This window comes from Echeneis naucrates, chromosome 6 (assembly GCF_900963305.1).
Source record: "Echeneis naucrates chromosome 6, fEcheNa1.1, whole genome shotgun sequence".
NCBI classification, from domain to species: domain Eukaryota; kingdom Metazoa; phylum Chordata; class Actinopteri; order Carangiformes; family Echeneidae; genus Echeneis; species Echeneis naucrates.
In genome coordinates this window covers 494,548-520,561 of record NC_042516.1, presented here as the reverse complement: position 1 = coordinate 520,561, position 26,014 = coordinate 494,548, and the positions used below count along the sequence as shown (strand labels likewise).

At 40.0% G+C, this 26,014-nt stretch overlaps 1 protein-coding gene across 3 annotated transcripts; it reads right to left on the bottom strand.

Annotated features, from left to right (window-relative positions):
• Window positions 1-906: 906 nt before the first annotated feature.
• On the bottom strand, window positions 907-26,014 carry taf2 (TAF2 RNA polymerase II, TATA box binding protein (TBP)-associated factor). 3 transcript variants are annotated; one of them, XM_029504208.1, is made up of 27 exons: window positions 25,539-26,014; window positions 25,229-25,283; window positions 24,552-24,712; window positions 24,291-24,409; window positions 23,905-24,046; window positions 22,733-22,964; window positions 19,894-20,078; window positions 19,656-19,769; window positions 16,685-16,784; window positions 16,201-16,286; window positions 15,982-16,117; window positions 15,525-15,679; window positions 13,905-14,019; window positions 13,668-13,777; window positions 12,254-12,319; window positions 11,995-12,121; window positions 11,470-11,595; window positions 8,865-9,005; window positions 8,347-8,457; window positions 7,981-8,174; window positions 7,259-7,398; window positions 6,707-6,776; window positions 6,149-6,258; window positions 3,224-3,453; window positions 2,437-2,601; window positions 2,130-2,232; window positions 907-2,043 (listed from the first exon to the last, which is right to left on the bottom strand). In XM_029504208.1, exons 1-27 carry the CDS (start codon window positions 25,586-25,588, stop codon window positions 1,745-1,747), a joined length of 3,642 nt encoding a protein of 1,213 aa, XP_029360068.1. In that variant the 5' UTR covers window positions 25,589-26,014; the 3' UTR covers window positions 907-1,744. The 3 variants fall into 3 exon arrangements, with proteins under 3 accessions (XP_029360068.1, XP_029360070.1, XP_029360069.1); XM_029504210.1 differs by having other exon boundaries at window positions 3,245-3,453; XM_029504209.1 differs by having other exon boundaries at window positions 24,291-24,385.

Genomic DNA, 26,014 nt, shown 5'->3' with positions numbered 1-26,014 from the left:
GAGCGGAAGAGGGTGGTGACCCAAAGGAGCGCACCAGATTCTGACTGGAGCTGAGCTGAAAGAGGCGTTTTCCCCTCAGCAGGCAGAATTCAGATTATAAAGGGAGGGGAAGGCTCAGATCCGGACAGAGCTGGAGGCTGCGGCACGGTGAATGTGAGGGCTCATTGAAATCATACAGAGCTGACAGGCCTTCTGGAACATTCTGGAACATGTGACAATATTGAGTTGTGTTATGACATTGCATCCTTAACCACACCACGAGCCCCACCCACCTAGACCCAACATCCAACTTTGTATGATTTCTATTCTCACAAAGGCTCTTTATAATAAGGTGGGCATAGATTCTGGGTCTGAAAACTGAAGCCACCAAAATGTGTCGTCTTTTAAATGGCCGTCACGGTGGTGAATCCACTGATTGTAAAAAGAAGTCAGGTTGCACTGAAGTCTGTGTGAAAATATCCCTTATATTCGTTTTCCTCAATCCAACATGATGTTTATGTTTTAAATGATGGCCGTCTTTAGACAAAATTAGACCAAAAAGGAGGGAACAGATTTAGGCATGGCTACTGTGTGATAGACAGACTGTACCAAAAAAAATCAGGATAGTACAAAGGGGTTCAGAGCCTCCGCCAGCTCCACAGCTCCTTCTACTCAAAAAATGGTTTTAGTCCTGGTTAAAAAAATAAATAAATAAATAAAAATCCAACAACCCCAGAACAAACCAAGAAGACAATGAAAAAGTTACAACGTTTTTCCTCTGATTGGCTGACTGACCTGTTATCACTACGGCTCCAGACAGCAGCCTGAAAGAGGGGAAGTTGAACCCCATTGAGATGGTATTTGGCTGCCAGAAATATATCTTATAGATGTCAAAACTTCAAAATAAAAACACTGGACAAGTTAAAATATGGACTTTTAATAAGAAAAAAGAAAATTAACTAGCTTCCACACTTTTACACAAATACTAAATGGAAATAAAATGCTGACGTCTACTAGGGAAAACAAGATTAAATTTGAAGGCTGATTTCATCTGTTTACCTAAATGGTCAATTAAAATTTTTTATGTTCTTTCAATTCCCCCCCCCCCCAAAAATCACCTCATCAACCCTCAGATCTAGGGCTAATGAGATATTCCAAATACAAGTTTCTTTAATTAAAGGTGACAGCTGGAAAATAGAAGGTAGTTAAAAAAAAAAAAAAAAAAAAAAAAAAACACACACACACTAATATTACTTGTATTCATTTTACAGAGCATTTAAATTCCTCTGTTTAGCTCATTTGTAGGATGTTTTAGACACTGGAGTTTCCCTCAGAAGCCACTGACTGAATGTTGTGATTCAGCTGTGGGGATGAGGCACACCAAAGTTGTGTCTGTGGGGAAGGGACATATGAACAGGCATATGAAGTCAGCTAACACTGCTTGTGGAGAACGGTGTGTGTGGTTTCATTCCCCAGACAGCCTGGAAACAGTGTCCACAAATGCCCGTGTGTGTGTGTGTGTGTGTGTGTGTGTGTGTGAAAGAGCTGGCACAAGTATGCTTCTGGAAGGTTTTCACTCACGTTTCCGCTTGGCGTTTTTGCTGAAGAATATCACACCTTTGTCCTCATTCATTCATTACAGAGTGATGATTATTCATTTCAACCAATATGTTTTTGCGCCACACTACACAGTGATCAAAGACTGCTCCTGTGCGATGTATGTTTCCAGGTAATCCTGAGGGGAAAGCAAACTGTCTGCAGATGGTTAGTCAGAGAGAGATGGTGAGCGCAGGGATCTGCCACTGGCAGGACTGTTGCTGTAGACATGTGAATTGTCCCTCTCTCTCTCTTTCTCTTTGTCCTTGCTTTCGTGTTTGTGCTTGTGCTTGTGTTTGTGTTTGTGCTTCTTCTTCTTCTTTTTGTGTTCGTGGTGGTGGTGGTGATGGTGGTGGCTGTGCTCGCTGCTATGTTTGGAGGACAAGGAGGTGGTCTCCTTAGAGAAGGATGGTGCCGGCGTAGAGGGCATGGTGAGCATGGTCTGCTCCACAGATGGGGGCTCTTTTCCTGAAAAGAGCCAGAGCTGGAGTGAGTCTTACCTGGTCATGGGGATATATGTATTCTGTGGTGAGCGGCATGTTGAGTGCATTTACCTGGTGTAGACGGTCTCTCTAACAGATTAAGATGGTGGTGGATGAAGGCCTGACTGTCATGAACAGTTTCCATATCTATATCTTCATCTTCCATGGTGTTAAACTACAAAGACCACAACTACACATTAATACCAATGAATCATTTATTGTATGGGAAAACACAACAAAACATGGCTGTTGATTTGAGACTTGTTATGACACGAAATTTTAATCCATCAATAGTTCATCTAAATTAGCTTGAGCAGAGAAATGACTGGAGGAGCAGGGCGAAGCTGAGTAGAGTGTGGGCAAGTAAAAATTCCTTTACCCTGATTTTGTAGCGTCCTCCTCTTGCATCATCGTCCTGCTGCTGCAGTATCTGTCCTGGTTCTGGAGGGGACCCCAGTGGGGTCTCAGCCTTCCTCTTTAGGCCCTGAGGTGGTTGACCCACCCCACATACTCCTAATGATATAGGATCCGGCTCTTCATCTACCTGCACACACAACCAAAAAATCTGAACATGTAGTCCTCTTTCTTTATGACAATGTGAGATTGTGTCACATTGGAAACATTTTATATTAAACCAATGAGGACAGAATAAATGTAGTTGGCAGTATTAATCATGAATCTGGGTCCAGGCTGCAATATCACTGCTTTGATCAGCTGACACAGACATGTCCTTGCAGCCAGAGTGGAGTCTGGATTCTATGGTGGCACAAAGTGAATGAGGTGCAACCAAACTGCATTGGCTGTATACCGTAGCACTCCCAAGGTCAAACTTATAGCTTTTTTATGACAGAGAACATTATATATAGAGAGAGGTAAATTCTCAGACAAACAAAATGGGTGGGACTGGGGAATCTTTTGTTGCGACATCACAAAAAAGTCCTGACTGCTGGACTTTAGGCTAAATCAAGGCTCATAGAACTTGATAGTTTACCTTCAATGCGTTCAATTCATTAATGTAAACCTGATTTAAAATCAAATACCACACAGACATCTACCTTTAGACTGCATGTATCTTTAAAATAGCTGGCTTAAACACAATATCCAATATCCAGTCAGAATATGAACATAACTGAACTGTTGTGATGATTTAACCACAGATCACTTACAGCTGTGTAGCTCATGCCAACTCCGTGGATACCGATGCTGGCAGGTGTGTCCATGACAGTGCTGACGCCCAGCTCAGGCTTGATAGTTGGATTAAGCACAGCTTTCTTCTCTTTCAGGTTGAGCACAAGGCCTAGCTCAGGCAGGGGAAGGCAGGAGGGACGGGTCAGACCAAACAATGTGTAGTAGAGGTTCACAGCGTCGCAGCGAAGCCGCCAGTCATGTGAGGTCCCTGAGAAAAAGAAGATGAGATAGAGACAACAGATTAAGCTGTGAGGGATCCCTGTGACTCAGAAAACAAAGATGTAGGTCACCCTTCCTCTGTTGACCCTACCCTCACATTAAGATAAAAAAATCTTGAAAAAGCTTGCACCGTGATCAAACACATTACCATCCAGGTGTACACATGAAGAGCACTGCTGAAATACGTGCCACAAAGAAACAAAAAGAACAGAGAGATGCAAAGTTAAAGGACCAAAGAAGAGGTAAGGTGGGGGAAAAAAGAAAGGAGGAAACTGGAGAAGTTAATAGTAAACCTGAGTTGAGGGAGACGTTACATGTTCCTGAGTGCTAAATTTTGTTTGACATTCCGACAGAGACAACACAAGCTCGATGGTGATAATGAGCTCTCAGACACCACTGCTTAATACCCCTGTTGCAGGGGTCAGAGGATTCACAGCACACAGAGAGCTGGAATGAATTAAACACTGAATACTGCTGATGATTGGGAGGCCTGGCGCCAAACATCAGGGGTGGACTGTGGCTTTGGAAGAAGGTTGAAATAAATCAGACCAATGCAGTGGGCCACCCTGGGGGTGTTGGTGCGGGTGTCTAGGCAAAACAGAAAGTGCACCTAAGCTCAGTGAGGTTGGATTTTGTTAATGTGTCGATAATAAACGTGTCTGCTTGCTGCACTTTATTTAACTACAGTTCTACATAAATCTTCTATTATTAATTAATTCTCCTATCTTTGCTAATGATAAACATATACTGTTGGGTGGGGTAGTGTGAGAGGCTTCTGGTGGGGGGGGGTTGCCAGAAAAAAATGCAAGAAGCACAAAGAGCTGCAGAAAGTTATCTGAGGTTTGTGCTCCTATAGCACTGACCTTCAGCTGTGAAACATCATCCTACATGAGTGTGGTGTTTAACACATGGGGTGCTGTGGGTAGTGTGGTGGTGGTGGTGGTGGTGGGGGTAAAACAACCAACACGTTATCATTACATAGTATTCATGGCTCCAACGCCGGTCACTGTGTATTTAAACTGGCAGCACAGCCGCTGACCCACAGGCTGACCGACACATAAAAGCTCACTCACAAAAAGGATCAGCAACACTGTTGTTCATCCTTCATGTCTGTAAGTCAGTGAATTAAACAACATGCTGGGGGTGAGGGTCTTCTGGAACATGGCATCCTGAATGTATACTTATATTTGGGTTTTGAGGTTGTGTGTATTTGGATTGGCTGACTGAATCCTAGCAGCTTGGCTGAAAGACACATAGGACCCCCTGGAAGAGAGGGTAATAATGAAACCTGAATACACAATAGGAGACAGAAGCTTGTGCGTCTATGGTGGAGGCACTGCACCAAAAGCTCAACCTGAATGTCTTCATTATTTAATGTACCTTCAACAACATGTCTGAAACACTGGTGACAATCACAGTTTGGCTAAAGCAACAAATTATTGGAGTTGGAGCAGTTACTGTAATATTGCAGTTTGTACATTGCCCTTTGTGTAACAATGTTGTTACAGTGAAATGTATTTTATGTATTTATGTATTTTATATTCTGACATACATCATAATACCACTGAAAATAAAGACTGACTGATATTACAAACAAAGAGAAGGTGCTCAATTCTTGAAGACATTTTTGTAACAGCAACATCCCTGAAAGAAGGGTTATCCTAACCCTAACCCTAACCCTGTTATGTGGATGAAGCTGTAGCAGATACAGACAAAATTTTAGAAAGCAATATATATCAAATAATAAACAAAAAAACAACAACAGATAAGCAGTCGAGGATGAATGAATGAATAACTAACAACTAAAAACTACCTTTAATTTGAAGGCAGACTGAAACAATGCATTGAAAGTGTGCTGTAAGAATAACGTAGAAAAGATTTAGCCCTGTCTAATGCGCAACGAAATTGCGCTGTCCGCTCTGTGGATCAGTGCTGAAAGATTTAGCTGATTAAGCTGTCAATTGATTGACCAAGTCATTTATCAAAAATATTAAATAAAATAATCAAAATAATTTGAGGGTTTACTGCTTCAATTCGTTTTACATTGCATTGTGGGGTGGCTTCTCCATGATTGGCATATCACACGCAATGGCCTGCCTTACAAGAGAATCGAGCAGCTCAGACATGACTGAAATGATTCTAGATCATAAATGATATTAACATGATAGTAATGTGAACTGATTGATTATCATGGGCTTTGGTTGGAATAAATGTTGGCAATGTGTGATTTTCTGTGTCATCATTCTGTGTCAAGTTATGAAGGAAGAGTCAAATGTACTTTTGGACACTTTCTTAAGAGGAGGCCTGATAAAGTGAGTCTGCCTCCAGTTATGACAGATCCATTTTTACTTTCTTTTGTAGAAGATTTGAGAGATTGGAAGAAACTGTGCCAAAGTCACAAAATAACAGGTCTCTTGCACCATTCCAAGAGAGTGCAGCAATTTACTTGGTCCTGTTATGTGCACTGTATTAGCTGTTGTAGGACTGTTAATGGGAGAGCATTTCTTGTAAGCGAAACTGAACATACAGCAACTGGACTCTTGTCTGTATAATTTCCAAAAGTTGTGGTTGGATGGGTCAATTTCTGTATAGTTCATATCCCGGTACAAGCTTATACTGATACACTACACAAAGGTTCAGCAGGATTAAAGTTTATTAATCAAGGGATATCATGTTTGTCTCACCTGAGTTCATGAGCTTCCACAGCTGGTCAACCAGAGCTTCATTACATAGAGCAGAGTCTGTCGTCTTAGTGAATGGTGGATTCTTACACAGCATTCCCAGGATCTTATGTCTGATTGGACAGTAAACATGAAATACAGCCAAAAAGGAGACGACAATCCAGTCAACTCTATAGTCAGTGAACATCAACTACCCCTCCTTTGATAAGCAGCCACGTACAATTACTGATCCTGCTGGTAAAATTAAACTGCAGCAAGACAGTAACACACGTTTGCATGTCATTGTAATACAAGAGGCAATGGGCCCGTTTTACATGTTCCTTTCTTTTCAGACAGAAGTTCTAAACCCTGAGAACAATAATTTACTCAGCTAAGTTTGAATCACCAAAATCTGTCACTTTAAATTCAGCCCTTTCAAAGATGCTTTGACGGCAGATCCTTTTTAAAAAATATTTTTTACAAATGTCGTTTGAGGTAAATCCTGTCAGAAAAACTCTTAATATATAAATATAATGTCATGTAGCACAAATACACGTGAGGACTGTGTGAACAGATGCTCACCTGACATAATGAGCTGGGTCGTTCTGGACCATGACGAGAAGCCACTGAAGCTCTGTTGCACTCCTCTCGACTAGAGAATAAAAAAAAAAAGCCACATCATCAGGCACACAATGAGAATACAAATACAATACTGACAAAGACAAAAGTGTAAAAAAGCTAAAGAATCCTCCCATCTATTTTCTATTTTTTCTTTTATTTTACAGCTTTGTTGGGAACAATTTTTTACTGGTATTTCTGTGTGGCTTCCATTGTTTTTTGCAGTTCAATAGCAGGGCGATAATTCTTTGGTCTTCATGTTGTGGAAATTGAAGGCCAAACTGAAATGAGATGGTCTGGTGTACAGTGGATTTTTAACATTTATCACCAGCTGTGCCAACCAATACCGTTGTGACACAAAGTGTGACCCCTGTCCTGTAGTAACCTTGACCACAAAGAACTTTTCTTAACAGCCACTAATGCTGATCCCCAGGGGCCTGTGAGCCAGATCCATGGACATCATAACAATATTAATATCATTATCAATGCATTGCAAACTTGTGTTATGTGTCACACCTCTTGTATAGTCCACCAGAGCCTCCAGTGCAGCAATGCGAACGTCCACAAAATGTCCATACTGAGCATAGGACTTGAAGAGTGAAGGGTCGCTGGGGATATGGCCATTCTTCTGAAGCTGACGGATAGCTCTCAAACAGCTTGAAAGCGGAGGAGGACAGTAAAAATTTGGCTATGTGAAAAGAATTTATAAAGACGACTGACAGAAAGGCGGCTATTCTCTTCCTGTTTCAATAACAATACTTCATTTATGAGCTTACTGCTTCATAAATGAAGAATAAATGAGACAATACTTGTGTCCTCTGACATCAAATTTCCTTTTATACACATTAAAGATATAAACAATAAGATTAACACATAGGACAAAGAACATAGAAACTTTACCAATTACAGAAAATGAATGTGTTTATCGTCGCTGGACGTGTCTTCCATCTATAACCTTAATATATTTTAAGTAAACAAGCACTGTTGTAATTACTCAAGGTCAAGATAAATCTCATTCCTTTCACATATCAATGCTGACATCCCTGCATTTCATGTGTAAAAAAGACCAAAATCTGTTTCTTTGTTTTACGACATGTTAAAAAGAAAAAAAAAAACAAAAAACAAAAAACTATGAGGCTTTAAGACGTAAAACATTTAATGACTGAAGTGAAGCTGACAAGAGGAGCAAGCAGAGGAAACATCTTTAGACATATAAAGGGGAAGCTTTTGATCTGTACCTGACAGTGATGGTGTTTCTGAAGCTCGGCAGTAGCTTCTCCATGTTGAGGAATCGGGTGATCTCCTCTAAGATGAGACGGACATCTGCATTTAAATTGTCCACTGTGCGCACCTCGTTGTTGATGCTGATAGCTGGGGTCAGGGAGTTTGTAAGTGCTTCAATCAGTTCTGCACGGTAGTAGTTATCTGAAAACTGACAACAGGGAGAAGAAGGGGAGAGGAAGCGGCGAGAAAGAAGGGACAAGGAAGAGAGGTTGAGTTGAGTTTAAGTTGCAAAATAACAACATACACCTTTCTAGGTCATTAATCAGCCACGAGAACCACCCAAGGACAGTTTGTGTTAGTGTGTAAATCTGAGGCTTTACTTTGTTTTTTCTGTTGTCATTATACTTGATGAGATCCAGTATAAAGTTGAGGACATCTTTTGGACAGAGATTCTGGACATCTCTGAGTAACGCCATGGCAACCGGCATCGTCTGACATGGGAAATAGAGATGAAACAGCAGTCATATGATGTGTTATCACCATGGAAATGGTAAGGGGCATGCCATTTGAAAAGCTTGGTTTTTCAGCATTGCTGTGTAGAACAATCCTTTCAAAAGTCAACATCCAAAATGTTTTCACATAAACAGTAAGTCAATATTTGTCTGAGAGACAATTTACAGCTATAAAATTTACTTGTTAGGGATCTCTGGTGTACAACACATGGAACAGCAACTTTCAAATATCCATCTTCTATAGCGTTTATCCTTACTGAGTGGGGGGTGTAAACTAAAAAGCTGAAATCATTGAAAGGCATCAGTGTTTTGATACCCCTCCAGTGCTCTCTTACTGCCAACAATCACCTTGGTGTGGGTACCAGTGTTTTGTTTGTCTGCTGTACCTTCTGCAGGAAGTAGCTCTGGAAGTTGATGAAGTTGTTGGTTTTGACAATGTTGGGACAGCTCTTACAGCAGAACATCCTGGTGAATAGGGACTTCATGGCGGGCGGGCCCTGCCACGTGCTCACCATGGCGTTGGCTATCTGCAAAGTTTACAGAAGGACAGAGACATTTACACAGCCAATTCCTCTCTCTCCTAGCTAAGCTGCTGTGCTGTGTGTGAGGGACAACATCTGTCACTGAGAATGGAGACGGTGTTTCTGCTCAACATATCAAATGTAAAACATACATAGCTGCTAACAGGTTAGCGTGATTATTTGAGAAATGCTGTGTGGCGCACAAATGACAAGGCAAGTATGCTGAAATTCAACAATGTCCTCTCTGACCATTATACTTTTTGTGGTAAGGATTGAACAACACTGTAAAAGCAAATGCACACATGAGGTTTCCTAAGGTATGAAGACCAGTGGCTCCAGTGGTCTTTTGAGCTTGAACAGGATATTGGGGAATTTATGTTAATGTGGTAATAAAGGGGTAAGGGTCACTGGCACAGGATGTTGTCATTTGCTTAGATAAATAAAGGGAGGTATGCAGACTGGAGTGCTCCTGTGTGTGCATGTGTCAGTTTTGTATGTGCTTTTGCTGTCTGATTTTAAGCCCTGGGGCCATTTCCTCCTTCTTTCTTCCTTCCCACATTTTCAAGCAAATAAATGCCATCCCAGTCAATCACAGTGCACCCAGGTCACATCAGAGGGCTAAGGGTTGTGGTCAGTGACAACCCTTATGTCTGTGAGTTTATATGTTTGTGTGTGCAGTCATGGTTGTGGTAGAGGCTATAGTAGTATACCAACGGCCAATATGGCAACTTAAAGGAAAAAGTGAAGAGCTGCCATTTCAGCCAGCACTCATTTTATCATTTTGGGAAAATATTGGTTCAGGTGGAAGTTGAACAGCGGAAATCCAGTGGGGTTAAAGTTGGAACAGACCAAAACTCAGAGAATGGAGAATTTCCTGCAGCCACAAAGGAGGATTATTCAGTCAAGTGATTTGAAGTTAAACTGCTGTGGGTGGCCTTGCTGGCTGTGACATTACATGTCCTTCTCATACTGTGGACCCCTTTCACAATATTGTTTGTACTGCAGATAAAAAAAAAAAAAAAAAAAAAAAAAAGTACTAATCAAAGATACGGACTCAACTTACGAACACAAGTTTTGCACCAGACACTGTCAATGTAATTTTTAATCAAAGAAGAAAACAACTCCCAAATTGAAGTCAATTCATAGGAGATGAAAAATTCATTACTGTGGTCATAGTGATCAGAAAGAGGTCATGGGTTCAGTTCCCAGCCTGGTTTCATTGTCCCACTTCCTTTTTTCATGTAGGGTAGTGGGCATAAGGAGGACTAGGAGCTATGAATCTAGCCTTTCAGATGACTTCCTGAGGAAGGACCAGTGATTTTACAGAATTCTTTATGTCATTTACATACTGAATCAAACAATGGTGACCCCCAGAGAGCAAGAGGATGTGGAGAAGTCGGAGAAGAAAAACCACAAAAAATTCACAAGAGACAACAGAAGGTGTATTCTTCTCCATGTACCTCTTGGTTTATTTATCAACCGAAAAATGATGAATTCTAAAAAACGGATGGCAAACATAGACTCCATGTTGCTACTGGGACTACACAGATGCTTGCATGCCCGAACTATGCAGTGACGTTGCAAGTGGTGTCCCAATTCCTAGGGAGTATCACAAAACCCTACCCCTTGTGGCTTCCTTTCGAGGGTGAAGGGGAAGTGAGTGAAGGCTAGGGGTAGTGAATAGGGTGAACACTGGGATTGGGCCTAAATTGTCCGTAGGTCTGAGTGTGAGTGTTTGTTTGTCTCTATCTGTCTCTGTGTGTTGGCCCTGTGATGGACAGGTGACCTGGCCAGAGTGTACCCCACCCTCACACAATGTGAGCTGGGATTGGCTCCAGCACCCCTCGTGACCCGGAAATGGGTAAGCAGTAGAAGATAGATGGATGGATGGATGAATGAATGAATAAATAAATGACTCTTTCTTGTCTCTATAACCTTGAGTAATTTATCCAAACCTCCCAAAGCTTCTAAAGCTCTTCCGCAGGTCTAAATAAAGCCAGGCATGTTATAGAGCGATGGTTCTCAAATGAGGGTACTTGAGGCCACTCCACTAACATTACTAATCAGCCATCAATCTTATCAGCCTCCTTAATCTATCCATCCAGGTTTTACTCTATAAAGAAAACCTTAACCAACCACAGCTGTGTGTTTTGATTGTGATTTCAGACCCCACGAATGTCATAAAGAAAGCCTACATAAACTGGCCATTAAGAAATTACTTTAAATCCCCTGGAAACCACACCAAGGTGGAGTATAATCATTACGGAAAAGTACCACACAATAAAACAAACAAACTAATCGATTAAAGCAGTATTAGAACAGAAATTCTGTGAGCAAAACTGTGGCAATGGCTATTTAATATAATTGCTGTTTTTAGTTGAACAAAAAATTATTTCATTGTTTAAGAAAAGGTTCCTTTTCTGCAGAAATCCTATCTAATTCTAAAATCTATTCGAATTAATAAACATACCCTGGCTAAACAGAAGCAGGCCTGCATGCGGACTTTGTAGAAACACTGTTCTTGCTCCAGTATGTCAGTTAGAGCCAGTCTGGAGGCAGGAGTAGGGAACTTCTCCAGCGCTGAGATAGCCTCTTCCTGGAGAGAGAGAGAGAGAGAGCTATAAGGTGCACACTCAACGTTTACTGGAAATCCAACTCAAAGTTTTCGTTGGGCACATGTGCACACCTTGCAGTAATATAAAATAGCCCATTGCTACAACTTACAAATGAAAGGGGCAGAATTAAATGTTATATGTTATTTTAATACTGACAATGGCATGCTGCTACATAATGTGAATGTACTCAATTACTCTCGGCCAGTAAATGATGAAGCACTGACAGACACATGACAGAAGCATCTGTAAGGACAATAATCTGTTTTTGGTGTGTGTGTGTGTATGTATATGTATACATATATATACACAACAGAAACCAGTGACTTTACAATTGTTGAAAAATAGAAATAACTTTGGAAAACACCTCCTGTCACACCCACCTGTGCAACTACATCCCTCTCGTAGCGCAGCTGATACTGCCACATGAAGTCAGCTTGTTCAAACTCTACCTTCCTCAGAATGGACATGTCTGGGTCAATCCGGATCCAGAGGAGAGGAGAGTCAGCACTGCAGGGAATAGATGAGATGGATGCAGGTTAATGAAGAAAAACTCAACTCTAACTTGTTGCTCATTTGACCTCAGTAAGTTCATTTTGAAAACTGTTTAGAGACAGCAAACTGAAAAAGCATGAATCTTACTCCATTGCTGACAGATCCATGTCCACCTCTTCCCCATTCATCAGAGGGATCTTCTTTTTCTTGTTTCTGGGGAAATAAATAAATAAATAAATAAATAAATAACCAACTGATTATCAGTTAAATAAGACAAAGAATGACATGAAGCACAATTGTTCAAAATGTATCTCGGCTGCTTTAGGAAGAAACAAAACAAATAAAAGGAGAGAAAGATCCCAACTCTAATAGAGACTAACAGGATTAACATACATGTAATAACAACCAAGAAAACACCTACTACAGCAACCACATAACCAGTCAATACTATGCTATCACATAGCTAATAATTTAAAAGCAATCAAATTAATGAAAAGTTCTCTGTTTCTCTTAGGCTGTCTGACAGGTAGCCAGGGGAGGTAACAAGGTCTGTACTTGTGTAGAGTCATGCAACCTCAGAGATTACTGGATTGTAAACTGAGACAGCGCTGCAGGATTTGAAAAAACTGAAACAAAAAATAAAGTATTAAGAACAGGCAGCAGGAAGTATTTTGTCCAAATTGCTATGCAATTGTTTTTCAGATACCAAGTTGATACTAAGATCAGTCTTTATTGTTCCCACACAGAGAAAATCTGATGTTGCACTGGCAGAAGATAGAAAAATAATAAGAATAAGAAGAATGTGTTCAAGTGCAAATACATTTAAAATTAAAAGTCAAACAAAAACAATCAAAATCAGTAGCTATGAGAAGTCTAGCACCTTAAGATGATGGTGTTGGGCAAAGCAGTGTAACAGTGTGAATAATGGCAAAGTGTACAGCATAGATACTAAATATAGGTTATAATTTCCAAAGCTTTATAGTAATAATATAATATGTTATAAAACATAACAATTTGATAACAATAGTATATCAAGATCATTTTCCACTGTTCAAAAAGCCAACTACAAGACCAACTAATATTAGCTTTGCCAGGAATGGAAAAAGCTGAAATGGACATTCAGGCTTGGTTCAAATGATGCGGCCAATTATCAGCTCTGACACCATAAATAAACTGGGCTCAGAGATGACAGAGTGAAGGTGACAGACTCAGCTTGAGCTTCCACATAGCTTTTAAAAATATACAATCACCAACTTAATTGTCTCACACATACGCTCTGGCATTTTACGGGACCAACAACCCAGTGATGATACATGACAGAACCATTTTACCAGTTTCCTGGCATGAAAACACTTCAATCTTTTGCTCTGCTCTTTAAGTGCATGTGATGGGATCACTCCTCACAGTGTGTCCTCAGTTTGAACAGAAAGTAAAATGGCAGTGAATACAAGTCAGCTGGGATTTCTTAACACTTCTCTCACCATTTAATGTGTATGCATACACATTTTGGTGGAAAAAGGTTAAAACCAAAAATATACAGTGAAATAAATGTAGTGGGTACCGTCTGCTCTTGGAGTGACAAGGGATGTCATGTTTGAGGCTGTTTTCCTCTATCTGCAGAGTGTGGTTGAAGGACCCATCCAACTCCTGCACTGTAACCTTAATGGGACCCTGCAAGTTGAGATACATGTGACTATCTGACAGAAAAAAAGAATGTGAGGATACATATACATGCAGTTGTTTTTTTCATACAAAGGATCTATTGGGTCGCTGCTTCTTTGTGTCTTATTTGTCTCACCACATATTTCTGAGTTCCAGATGATGTGTAGTCCTGACGGATTTCCAGCTCCAGCACGTTCCTCTTCCTGTTGAAGGCAAAACTTCCAAAGAATTTAACCACACCACTTTGGTCTCTGGACACCAAAAGTTAAGACAGATGAACAGAATGTGTGGACAGAAAAAGCTCACAAATGTGCTGCACTGATCTACAGGAGGTAACTTCTAATTACTAATTATCCTGCAAAGATATTTTATCATCTTCAGTTTACTTTCAATTTTATGAAAATGATGCAGAGATTTACATGCAGAGGCCCTGCCCCTGTGAAGACATTATGAAACCCCAGCCATAATACAAACCAGTGGTAGGCCTGTGCCAGTCCCAAGTTGGACAAATGGGGAGGGCTGCTGCAGGAAGGGCATCTCATGTAAAATCTACAGCCAAATAAATCATGCAAGTGACAGAGCTCACTTGCTGAGGCATTCCATAATGGGGAAAAAGCCGTAAGAGATAGGAGGGGGAAAAAATGTGTTTTAAAATGCTTCTTTATGTTAGGAAAACGTTTGGTGTTTTTGATAAATTTATTAATAATTGTTCCTTTCTTCTTTATTATTGCATAGTTTTTATTTTCTGATAGTAAATGGTTCTGCTGATAGGGTTCTTTTGACAATCATAATTTTTGCCTTAAGAACATATAAAACATTCTGCATAATCACATTCTTCACAATGTTCATTTGTTTTCTTGATTAACTCAAACATTCTGCTGGTAGTTGGCATGATCTGACAGGGAGATCAGACCATAGACCATTTTGCACCAGAGGAACTTTTCCATAGTTCTTAGTACCCCCTTTTTCACATGTTTGCATCGCAGGAAAGTAGAACCATACTAGTTCTAAGAATGACGTTTTGAGCGACTTTTTTTAGCCCCTACTTTAGGGTAGGTATTTTTGAAGCGCAATACGCAACTTTGCATAATGTAGGTATACGGTGATTGGTCCAGACGTAGGTGTACTACATGCAACCGCCATAAAAAAAGCTAGCTAGGCTCGCTGGGCATCCACCAACTGGCAAAACAATGTAGAGAGTAGATCAAGAATTTAAAGGATGACTATAAGACGATAAAAGACCATAACAACAAAAGTTGTTCCGACAGAAAAACAAATAAATTGTATGACACTCTAGATGGTATCCTTGGACACAGACCGGCACACGTCGCTATACCAAGCACGGAAGGGCTTATGTAAAGTCAGCGTTCCTACTGGCGGTGCAAATACACACAGATAAAAGGCACTAGAACATTTGTAGTTATAGGGGGAGCTCCATGGTTTGTATTTCCTATCAAATGAGACCCTAGAACTGTTGGTGTGAAAGTGCCTATTGTGTTTAGTGTAGATTCCAAGTGGACAAGGTTGCCATTTTGTTAATTAATCTGTACTCAATGACTCACAATGACAAAATGAAATATTCAGGGCCTCTGCTATGGCTCCAAACTGTCTGTCGCTTTCTGTTTGCTGTAACATCCATATATGGTACAACAAATTGACTGTACTTAGCTCTGCATATTGTACACACGGTCTGACACTTTACACTGTAGGTAAAAACCAAAAGGTGAACAGACAGATCACTCGGGGTAAAGGATACACCCATTGTTTAATAAGCGGGCCAATGTCTTTGCCAGAGACATTAGAGATGGATTTGAGGAAAGCATGAGTTGACAGAAGCATCTGGCTCCACATGTGACTCTGGTACTTTTGGGATGAAGCTGTGCTGGCCAGACTCAGGAGCTTGTTGAAAACCTAAAGCAGGAGAAACAAAGACACCAGAACTTGAAAGAGAAGATTTTGCTAATTTTGCCAACAAGTGTGGTAATGTGCTTGGAAATGAACAAGTATTTTAATGGTAAAGCCATTTCATTTTAAAAGAGCTGTTGCCAGTGGGTAAACGGCAGCACTAGGCCAGCCAATCATTGGTGTAACTTCATCACTCAGTCAGCCAGTATTAGACATGGACATTTATAGGGTTGACAGTAGTCCAGCCAAAAAAAAAAAAAAAAAAAGACTAAAGTAAAATGTCAAGACATTATCTAGTTGTTTCAGACCTGCAACATGAACTCCATACTGATCCTGTTTTCTATCAGCCTCATAACTAGGTGGGCCTTGCACTGGAACATCTTGTAGTACTCCCAGGACAATGTGTGGGGGTGCTTGATGGAGAAGTGAAGATGGGGGGTAGGACTAAAGAGAAAAAGTCACTCATTACTTACATTTCAAACGTTAAATGGATGCATAGGGATTTAAACTGAAATGAGCTGTATTACTTGTCTTTCTCTTTGCCTCCGCTGAAGGTTGGGTGCAGCAGAACTCCTCCCATCTTTAATTCATAATCAACAATCTTATCCAGCTCCTGTATAATAAAATAAAATCCATAACCACTTGTAAATTCTTAGTAGTGCAAAGTGTTGTAGTGTGAGCATGTTTGAGAATAGTGAAGAAAACACCATGAGCGTAACATGAACCAAACTCAATATCAGTTAAGATTTTTCTAACCCCTGCACGCCGAGTCTGGTATAAAGGCTTTATATTAATGCTACAAAGCAGAGAAGCATTAATTTGAAGTGCGTTAATAATCAGTTTTGTAATTTAAAGAGATTTAAAAAGAAATAAACGTTGCTGTACCAAAGGATTGTCCTTGGTCTCTCTGTGCTGTTTTGCACATGGTGTACAACAGTGTGTAAATAAATGCTATGACAGGACAAAGAGAGAAATTTACATGTCCAAAAAAAAAAAAAAAAAAGCTGTTACCCCTTTTATCCAGTGCCGATACTCATTGACTCCAAAGGTTTTCTTCAGGTAGAGGCCGTAGATGTAGCCCGAAATTCCCTTCAGTACCCACTCATCAGCCCTTCAGAAGCATCATCAGAACACATCATGCCAGTGCTGTGATAACTTAGAACAAAACACTGTAAAATATCAATGTGTTCATTATGAGTAGGTGAAATTACCCTGGGTTCAAGTTTATGGTAAATGTCCAGAACCAATTCAGAATGAATAGTAACAGACTTTTCCAATCCTCTTGCCCACATTGTCTCGGGCTCTTTCAAAGTGGAAAACCTTGAAAAAAGCATTTAAGGCCACACTTGAGTTGTTTCATCACTTTGTAATAGTAAATTTCACCCTTGGGATATTTCTTGGAAGGAACCTAGCGCAGCAATCTTAGCTCTCATAAATTTAAAAATCCAGATTTATTAGCTCATGAAAAAGAGAGACAACACGCCGATTCAACCTTTGTGGTCTGACAATGAGCTGGATCCAGCCTGGCTTATATAATCAAGCTAATAATAATGAAGTATTTTGCTTTCTCAAAAGATGTGATCCACTCTGCCTTAACTCACTATCTGTGGGTCATATTATGGATGCTAGTGAGGCACTGTGAAACTCAGTTTGCAGATCTGAAATTTTCAAACCCTTGGGAAGAATTTTCATGTCAATGTTCTAAAACACAGCATAATGGAGCATGAAAACACTCAGATGATACACAACAGATCTACGAGAACTTCAGCAGACATTTGTATTTAACAGCTCAGTAAACCAACATCTTGTTTCTCCAGAGCCAACACCAATGTCACAGTTTGTCAGCACAGTATCGTAGGCTTGGGGGGGAAAAAAAAAAAAAGTTTTTCTTTTTTTCTGCCTCCTCTTTGGTGCCAGTGAGCTCAGCCTGTTCTCAATTACAGGCCCCTCTCTGATTAATTGCAAGCAGGCAGCACCATGCTTTGCTAAAATCCAAAGGATCTGGCTGACTTTTCCTGAGGTCTTTTCTTACACACCAGCAAGCTCCACAACATAAGTAAACCAAGGCCCCACATCTGATGTGTGTTTAGAGGGAAGAGCAGATAAAGTAGGAGGTAAAGGGAGGGGACACAACAATTTATCATTTAGCAGTGTTAAAGTTCTACTGATGGGCCTCTTAACACAAGCAAACAAGCCTGACTCTCAGTTACACACTCAGCACACACACCAGAAAAGTTGCCAGGCAGTAACACTGTGCTATATCATACTGGCAGATGCAGCCATTCCGGCCGGTACTCGCCCTTCTTGTGACGCCTAGTACTGAAAAACAGGCTTCGCTCTGGAATCAATCTCTCATCATCAGGATTATATAAAAAGATCTGATACCACACTTCTCAAAACAGGCTTGAAAACCAGAGCAAGAATGGCTGGCGGCCTGGACTACAGTGAAAATGGTTTTTACATTAAGGGAGCATGCATCCACATAGTAATGGCCATACTTTTCCATTGTGTACGAGTATGGCCTCTGACGTTTAGAGTGGACTGTCCGTAGCTAAACTCACGGCAATAACAACTACCTACTTCACACAATACATCGTCTGATTACATGCAAAGGTTAAAATGGTTATACCCGGTATGAATTACCGCTCTCGTAGATGGGCTCTTGTCATTGAAGGAGTGAGGGATGAGGGGTGATTGGAGCTTTCCTGCATGCGTGCTGTTTTGATAACTTTGATCTAACAGTTCAGTTCCTTCTGTTACTCCTCAGTCAATGTGTTTCTCAAATGAATGTTGTCTGGCATTGCCATCTCTGCACTAAGACCGTCTCAATCCAGACTGTTTTGGTCTGTGGGTTACAGAAGGTGAATCCAACTGTTGAAGTCTATCAGTAGCTTAGTAACTTAGATCCTCTCTGTCTTTCAGTATGTATTGATTCATCTCTTCAGAGAAAACATCCCTCACCTCACTAAAATAACCAAATATGTATTACTTAAGGTTTTCAGTTCCCTTATTTCCCTCTCTCATCCATTTTCCCAATTTAACCCAGTATTGCCAGATAAGCCTGACAGTTTCCTGCCCAGTTACAACTGAAAACCTGTCCAATTCAATAAAAACCAGCCCAAATCTTAACTTGGCCGGAAACTGGCTAAAAACATAACATACATAACAGGATCACTTCAATAGCCTACAAGGCTTTTTAACTGCATCAATAACAAAGAGTGCAGTCAGACAGCCAAATCTGCAGGGCAACCACAAGAAATTAAATAAGAGCCACAGAAAAAATGCCAATTAAGCCTATTTATAAACAATATTCATATCCATATTCGTAGCTCAGGGTTTGTCTCCCATTCCTTCATATACATTGTTTTTGTATCTTCCCCACTTTGGCATGATGTTGTGCAAATCCTAACTTGATAGCAAAGACTAGGTTTCAGATGTCACAAGACTGCTGCACTGGTTCAATGATGCCAAATGTAACAATAGGATCAGGTACAGAGGCGCCCCTCAAAGGGACTTAACTAATAGTGAAACATGCCATGTCAAGCCCTCTTCTATCAACAACAACATTGGATAGAATTGGATGATTTTGCAACTTTGGCATAAATGACCCGGAAGTCTACCAAACAGTATGGACCTTTAATCAGAAGGCAGGGCTAAAGACTGTGTACAGAGGAGACATATTTCATCATGTGAAACAGAGTTGACATATTTTTAAGGTTTTGACGGTGTTCCCCAGTTTAATCATTATTGTTTTATACATATCATGTCTGCTAACACCAGTGGACTCAAAACCGACCTAATCAAGACTGACTCAACACTGATTTCTTCAGTTTCTGTCAGCGATCTTGAATGATGCCACTGTCCTCATGAAGATAAAGGTTTCAAGAGTTCACGCGTTGGCTCTAAACAGCAAATCTGACAACATGGACTGGACCTTGTGCCTCAGGTCAGGTTTCAATACACTATGACAGTTTAGACTCACCATGACATCCTGGAGATGAAACAGCCAAAGAATTGCTGAGCCAAGGCCTGGGCCAGACAGCGGCGAGTCTGTGGGGTCTGGTCTATGATCATGGCACTGTGAAGGAGGTTGGTACTGAAAAACAGAAATAGGAACTCTATAACTCTATGATAGTCAACTATGACACCTCCATAACTAGTTTGTTACACTACTATGAAAAAGGATAGAGGAGCAGAGTAACACACTAACAAATTTTTACCTGAAGATGCTCATGGATGCATAGGAGGAGACTTGAACGTAGGCCTCATCCACAAATACAGTTTTAAAGCAGGAGTATGGGTAGCGACATGTCAGGATTTCTTCATAGAACTCAAAAATCTCATGCAGGTAAGACATGGAGTGTTTGAGCAGTGGCAACAGCTGTGGTAGGCAGAAATGGGTCACCTGGGATGGGACAACAATAAGTACAATGTTAGTTATCAACTACACTTGCATGATTATACATTGTGCCAATATGATCATGGTTATAACTAGTTTTTTTTTTTTTTTCCATAATTGCTTTATCTGAAAAATTATTTGGTCAGTTAAAATTCAGAGAAACTAAGTGATAAGTGATAAAATAATAATAAAAATTAAATAAAAATTAATAAAAGGCAACACAATTATCTGTTCTGGTTGCTCTATCATAATACTGACTGAATAATAGAATAGCGATGACTTGAAATGTCGTTTAAATATTTCAGCCAATAGGCCATTTGTCTAGTGGCCTTTCTACATACCAGGTTTATGTCAATTGCCCTGAACATGGCTGAACTCACTGGTCCTAAGCTTTTTAACATTGATTGCACATGTTGTAAATAAGACCCTCTAATATCAATTTCACATCTGTATTTGTTGATTAATTTCTTATATTTCCATTGTTTATTATCCTGAAGCTTGTATTGATCAAATCAAATCTATTGATGATGATTCTGAAGGCTTTTTCAGATTAGATCAGCCCATTGATCAGCATTTGTCAGATAATTTAGATGGAAGTCGCTATAATTATAAAGGAAGTTTGTTCATTAATTGATCGCACTGGTGATCGCCAGAGTTGTTCAGTTAATAGCAACATTTGAAACAGCAGACGTCAGGAAACAGCACACATGAGGTCAAAAGTGCTGCCATAACAGCTCATTTCTTCAACTGTGCATGTATCAGGGTCTATCAATAAGAATTTATAAACAAATTCAAATAAGTAACTGATACAAATAACTGGCACTGTCCAGTTCACCCTGGAAGACTCATCCTCTTCACAAAGTGTTCTTGAAAACCAGTGGCTTCAGCAAATGAAGAGTACTGTCTGTTGGGCCACAGCTGATGTTTTGTCAACAGTTAATACACTTGCTTGTAAAATATCAGTTTCATTCCCATACAAACACTTGTAGTTTACAAACCGCAATTTCCGGACTATAGAGCGCACCTGAATGAATATAAGCCACACCCGCTAAATTTAAAGAGAAAAAACAGTTTTGTACATATATAGGCCACACTTGTTTGTAAGCTGCTACTATTTCCTTCCCTGCTATGAGCTGCGAATGAAGGAAAAACACTCGTTAGAAAGCTGACATCCACCGAGCTCCACTCAAAACACAAGACTCACACCCCCCCCCACCCCCCGGGTGAGCTACAAATGGCTGTAGCTCGCGATATACTAGAGCCATATAATGAACGCATCTCCCTCCTTATGAGCTGAATCATGGCAGCTACTGGGTAACTGAATCGAGTTTACCATCACTTGTGTGTGCATGAAGCGCAAAATAAATGACTGATCTGAAGAATTTAGTGTGGGTGCGTTTAATTTAATTCTAACAATTTCATTAGTCCACTGTGACCTGTTTGGTAATTTCATTGGTCTGATGTGACGCTAAATGTATTGGCGGCATGAAGATCATTACCCGTAAAAATCCATAAATTAGCCGCACAGTTGTTTAAGCCGCAGGGTTCAAAGCGTGTGAAAAAAAGTTGCATCTAAGCATTTCCTGAATATTGTGCATTATCTGTGAATAACACATATTTTTTCAGCATATCGACTTGAAATCGCCAACCACAGCAAATAAAAACCTTGTGTAAGGTAATTAGGTAGGTAATTAGAGTTATGCAAGTACACATTTTTTGTCCTTTTGAGGGGAACTTATTGTAAGGAAAGTGCTCTTAGCATCAACAGTGCCACCTTGTGTTTAAGGATATGTAGTGGTCATTAGTAGAAAATGACAAGACTATGAAAACAGATGTGCACTAAATTAAACAGAAAGCACTTAAATTAAAGAGAATCATTTTCAAAGGAAGCCATTTAAGTTGCAGCCAAAAAAACCCAAAACATTTTGAATATTCTTGTACTAAGAATTTGCATAGACTTGCCCTACTAACCATAAATGACACAGGCTGTTCACAGTGGCATGAGCAACTGGAGTGGACTGTGAGGTTCCCCATAAAGATCTGGACAAACTGTGCCATCAGTTAGGAAAATTAAATATTGGGATGGTTTTCGGGTGTGTACATATTCCACCATTCAGAGACATGTCAAACACTAGTGTATGTTAAAGCACATCTGTGATCAACTCAGCATGCAGCAAAAATTATTTCTATTTGAGTGCCTTATATTTGTGTTCGTGCATTGTCCCTGCTAAGGCAATACAGGGGTAAATTACAGTTTTTCTTACCAGTTATCCCATTCACATACATAAACAGCAAAGTCCATCCCATCATGTTTCAGAAATGGCAGAAGTTAATAATGCTGTTGAGTATATTACAACAACTGACCCTTTGTCCGCTTATGGCTGGTGTCTGTGACTGTTTCACTAGTGCGTTGGCAGCAACTGTCTGCTCAAATAAGCATTTTTTAAAGTTGCAAACTTAAAGATGCTACAGTAAAAGAAAACACAAAAACAGAAAACCCTGTCTCTCTGCTCATTAAAGCTCTTTGGATTATATGATTTATTTACTCCTCAGACTAATGCTTTGTGTTACTGTAAAAACAAAGTAATATTTTTGAAAATGAATCAAACAATCACATGTACCATCTATATGTAAACACACTAGTAGTCACCAAAACTTACCTCATGCATGTACGGGTCTACGAGGATTTCAAAGGGCCCTACAGCCAGTGAGATATTCGGGGCTGCTGTTGGAATGGGAAGGACATAATGAAAAGTCTTCTTCCTCATGTCATGGGTGTAGATGGTCTCCACCAGGTCCCCACAGGACACTGCCACCATGGAAGCATCCACGGTGAACTCCAGCTTCCAGGTACACAGCTCAGAGTAAGAATCCACACAGGGGAACCAAAATCTGGAGTAAAAAAAAAAATATATATATATATATATATATATATCAAACTCATGAACTAAAGCACAAACAAAAATACATTCAATGACTGCTGCATGTGGCTTTATTAGCTGCAGGTATAAGTCTGACCAGTAACAAAGAAAATATCCAAAAAGGTGAGAAAAAGAGTGCCAGGTCAGAATACTTGTGTTGTGTTTTTAGTCCAAACAGCCTTCTCAAAGTGTGGTGGTCAGCAAGTAAATACATTAATGAACAATTGGCCTTAGTGTAACTGACTGTTTTGAGACACTATCTCCTAACTTAGCTTCATCTGTTACAGTTTATGTTTTAGCATATTCATTAGAAATTATCAGTTGACATCAGAAAGGCTAACAGTTAGCTGCTCTGGGTTTGGGCTAAATGTTTCAGTAGCCAGTTCACTATCAGACACAGACAATCAACTAAATCACTCAAAAGACCAAGCCATTTCAAAAGAAATAACTGCAACCTCCGGAGCAAAAGATGTAACATGAAAGGATCAGTTTTACTACAATGTCATCTGACTTGTGGTGCGTTTAGTGAAAAGAAAGTATCTGAAGGTGTGAGTGTTTCGCTCAAAGGCACAGGAGGAGCTCCCCTTCATATCTTTCAGTCTACATCTTTACATTCCTACCAATTCTACATCTTAGAGCAGTGAATTAATATATCAGGGTATATAATGCATGCATCATTAGTTTGAGACCCTGGTTTGACTCCAGACTTGGAACATTCTTCGCTGCTTTGCTTTTCTAATGTTGCATCTCAGTAAAAGTCTAAATGTCCAAAAAAAAAAAACAAAAAAACGAACTTTTACCACAATACTACTGAAATAGTAGCCCTGGTTTTAGCATAAAGAAGAGAAAGAAGAGGAAGTATATGAATACTTTCTGAATGCTCTGTAAATTGACAGAAAGTTTTCTGATACCTGGTGGAGTTCTGGTATCCAAAAGAAAATACATGTGCTCCTCTTTCTGCCATGCTGCCCTCCACATCAGGAACAACAAAGTGGAGACCCCCTTTAGGCTGGTCCAAAGAAAATTCTATGTACACCTTCAAAACCTTCAGATCTGGAGACACAAAACAAAAGTACTTAAGTATTTTATCTGCAACCTTTACGTTTTCATAGATAGCCAGAGCTTTGAACTTCACTTACCCACATCACAAGGAATTTAACATTTGGACTGTGTTTATGTTTACAAAATGATAGCTTGTTTTGTAGTCAAAATCCTCCAAACTTTGTCAGTGATGAAGAGAGAAAAAATAACTCTGAACCACTGTGATTCTTGGTGGCCTTTGTATTTTGCCTCTTACCATCTCCTTGTTTCCAGAGCTCAGAGGGAACTTTGATGACCAGCTCCCCATGTCCAGCATCAGGGTCCACAGCACTCACTGCTGCTGTGTATGCACTGGAAAAATAGTTCAGATTCCTCCTGCATAAAACATTAGCAAAAAAATCATCATATCAACACCATACAAGTCTTTTTAATTAGACAGACAGTAAAATTAATTAAATTATGATTTTCCTAGTATACACTTATTACATGACAGGTTAAAGCTCACTGGTATACTTACTGCTTGGACTCATGGTGGCACACCTCCAGTGTTGGGTCATTGTAAATAAATGGGGCTTCAAGTTCATTGACACGGACCCTGTAAATTCGGCACTGTTTACTGTTGAGCTTGATGCGGTTGAGGTTGACAACAGTGGGGAAAATGGTCAGCTCAACATAACCCTAAGAGACACACACAAAAGAAAGATGTTGGTAAAAATATACATGAACTGTAATCAAGCAATTTTTTGATTGTCTGGAAAACAGAAATCAGATAATTACTTACAAACACGTAATGAATTATTACCTGAATGCTGTTACTAATTTCCCCTAATTGAACGAGTGCTAAGGTTTTACTTAGCATTATATATTCCACGTAACCTGTTTGCTAATCATACATGTTTATTTATTAATCAATCTTCAATCTTCATACATACAACTTCCTTCTCTGTTATCACTTTGATCTGCACTGTTTACATGGAAGGAAGCACACAGAGTTTTATTTTAGCATCTGGTCAAGTTGGTTTTTCCAACATAGAAGGAAGGTTTTAGTGCAACATTGCATGTGTGTACATACACACAAGTATATAATAGAAACATAAGTACAAGCTATTATCAGTTTATTATGATCATATTGCTGTGGATAGGGTACGTCTTGGTGTGATAACACTGTTCAGTAAATTTTAACTGTGTACTTACGATGACAGATTTCCTCTGGAAGTTGATGTTGTTTATGCACACCACCTGGTGGGTCGTAAAGGCAGTGACAAAAAGAAAGACAGAGCGTCAATATATGATGTAGATCTCAACAGTGAAGCTACATACTCCAGCAGAGATGTTGTTTCAGAATTTATATGGTCAATATCAAATGCAGCAATACGCTAGTATTTCGCTCTGAACTAACAGTGCGTTTGCAGGAGACGGTTAACATTTCATTCATCGATCAAGACTACAAAATGTGATAAATGTTTTAGGATCACAGGAAGAAAGCTGTAGGAAAATAACTTATAATTTAAAGGGGCGTGGGCTCTCAAATCCTTTGTCCTTCTTCCTGTTCATTTTCGTTTGTTGTTGAGTCTCTTCCGAAGTTTAAACATGCCGACCACGGCTCCGAGGTTTCCTCTTTACAGCCGTGCCTGGACTACTTCTGTCTTCAGACTCTTCAGACGTAGCAGCTAACCTCGAAACGAAAGGACCATGTTGTGGAAAAAAGAGAAGGACGAACAGAAACGCTATTACGGACGGAATAATCCGTCGGAGGGAACGGCTCAGCTTCGGTTCGTGTCGCTCGGAAACGGCTGCAGTGTTTTTATTTCTATCCCAAATGACGTATCCGTAAACAAGGCTCGTCCATGGCTAGCAGCGGGTTTTGTGCAAAAGACATCCACACAATGACTGCAGAAGTCCACGTCTTTAACGCTTTCAAATATAGCCTGCCCATCCAGCTGCTTGTACCAAAGAGGTTGTCGGTCCACAGGGTTCCGC

What these genes read in the sequence shown, in the direction of transcription:
- taf2 (XM_029504208.1), bottom strand. Translation starts at nt 25,588, where the DNA reads ATGAACAGGAAGAAGGACAAAGGATTTGAGAGCCCACGCCCCTTTAAA. An exon ending in ATGGATCTGTCAGCAATGGA is followed by an intron (nt 12,122 to 12,253) that starts GTAAGATTCATG and finishes TATTCCCTGCAG; the next exon opens with TGCTGACTCTCCTCTCCTCT. An exon ending in TTGGCATGAGCTACACAGCT is followed by an intron (nt 2,602 to 3,223) that starts GTAAGTGATCTG and finishes TTGTGTGTGCAG; the next exon opens with GTAGATGAAGAGCCGGATCC.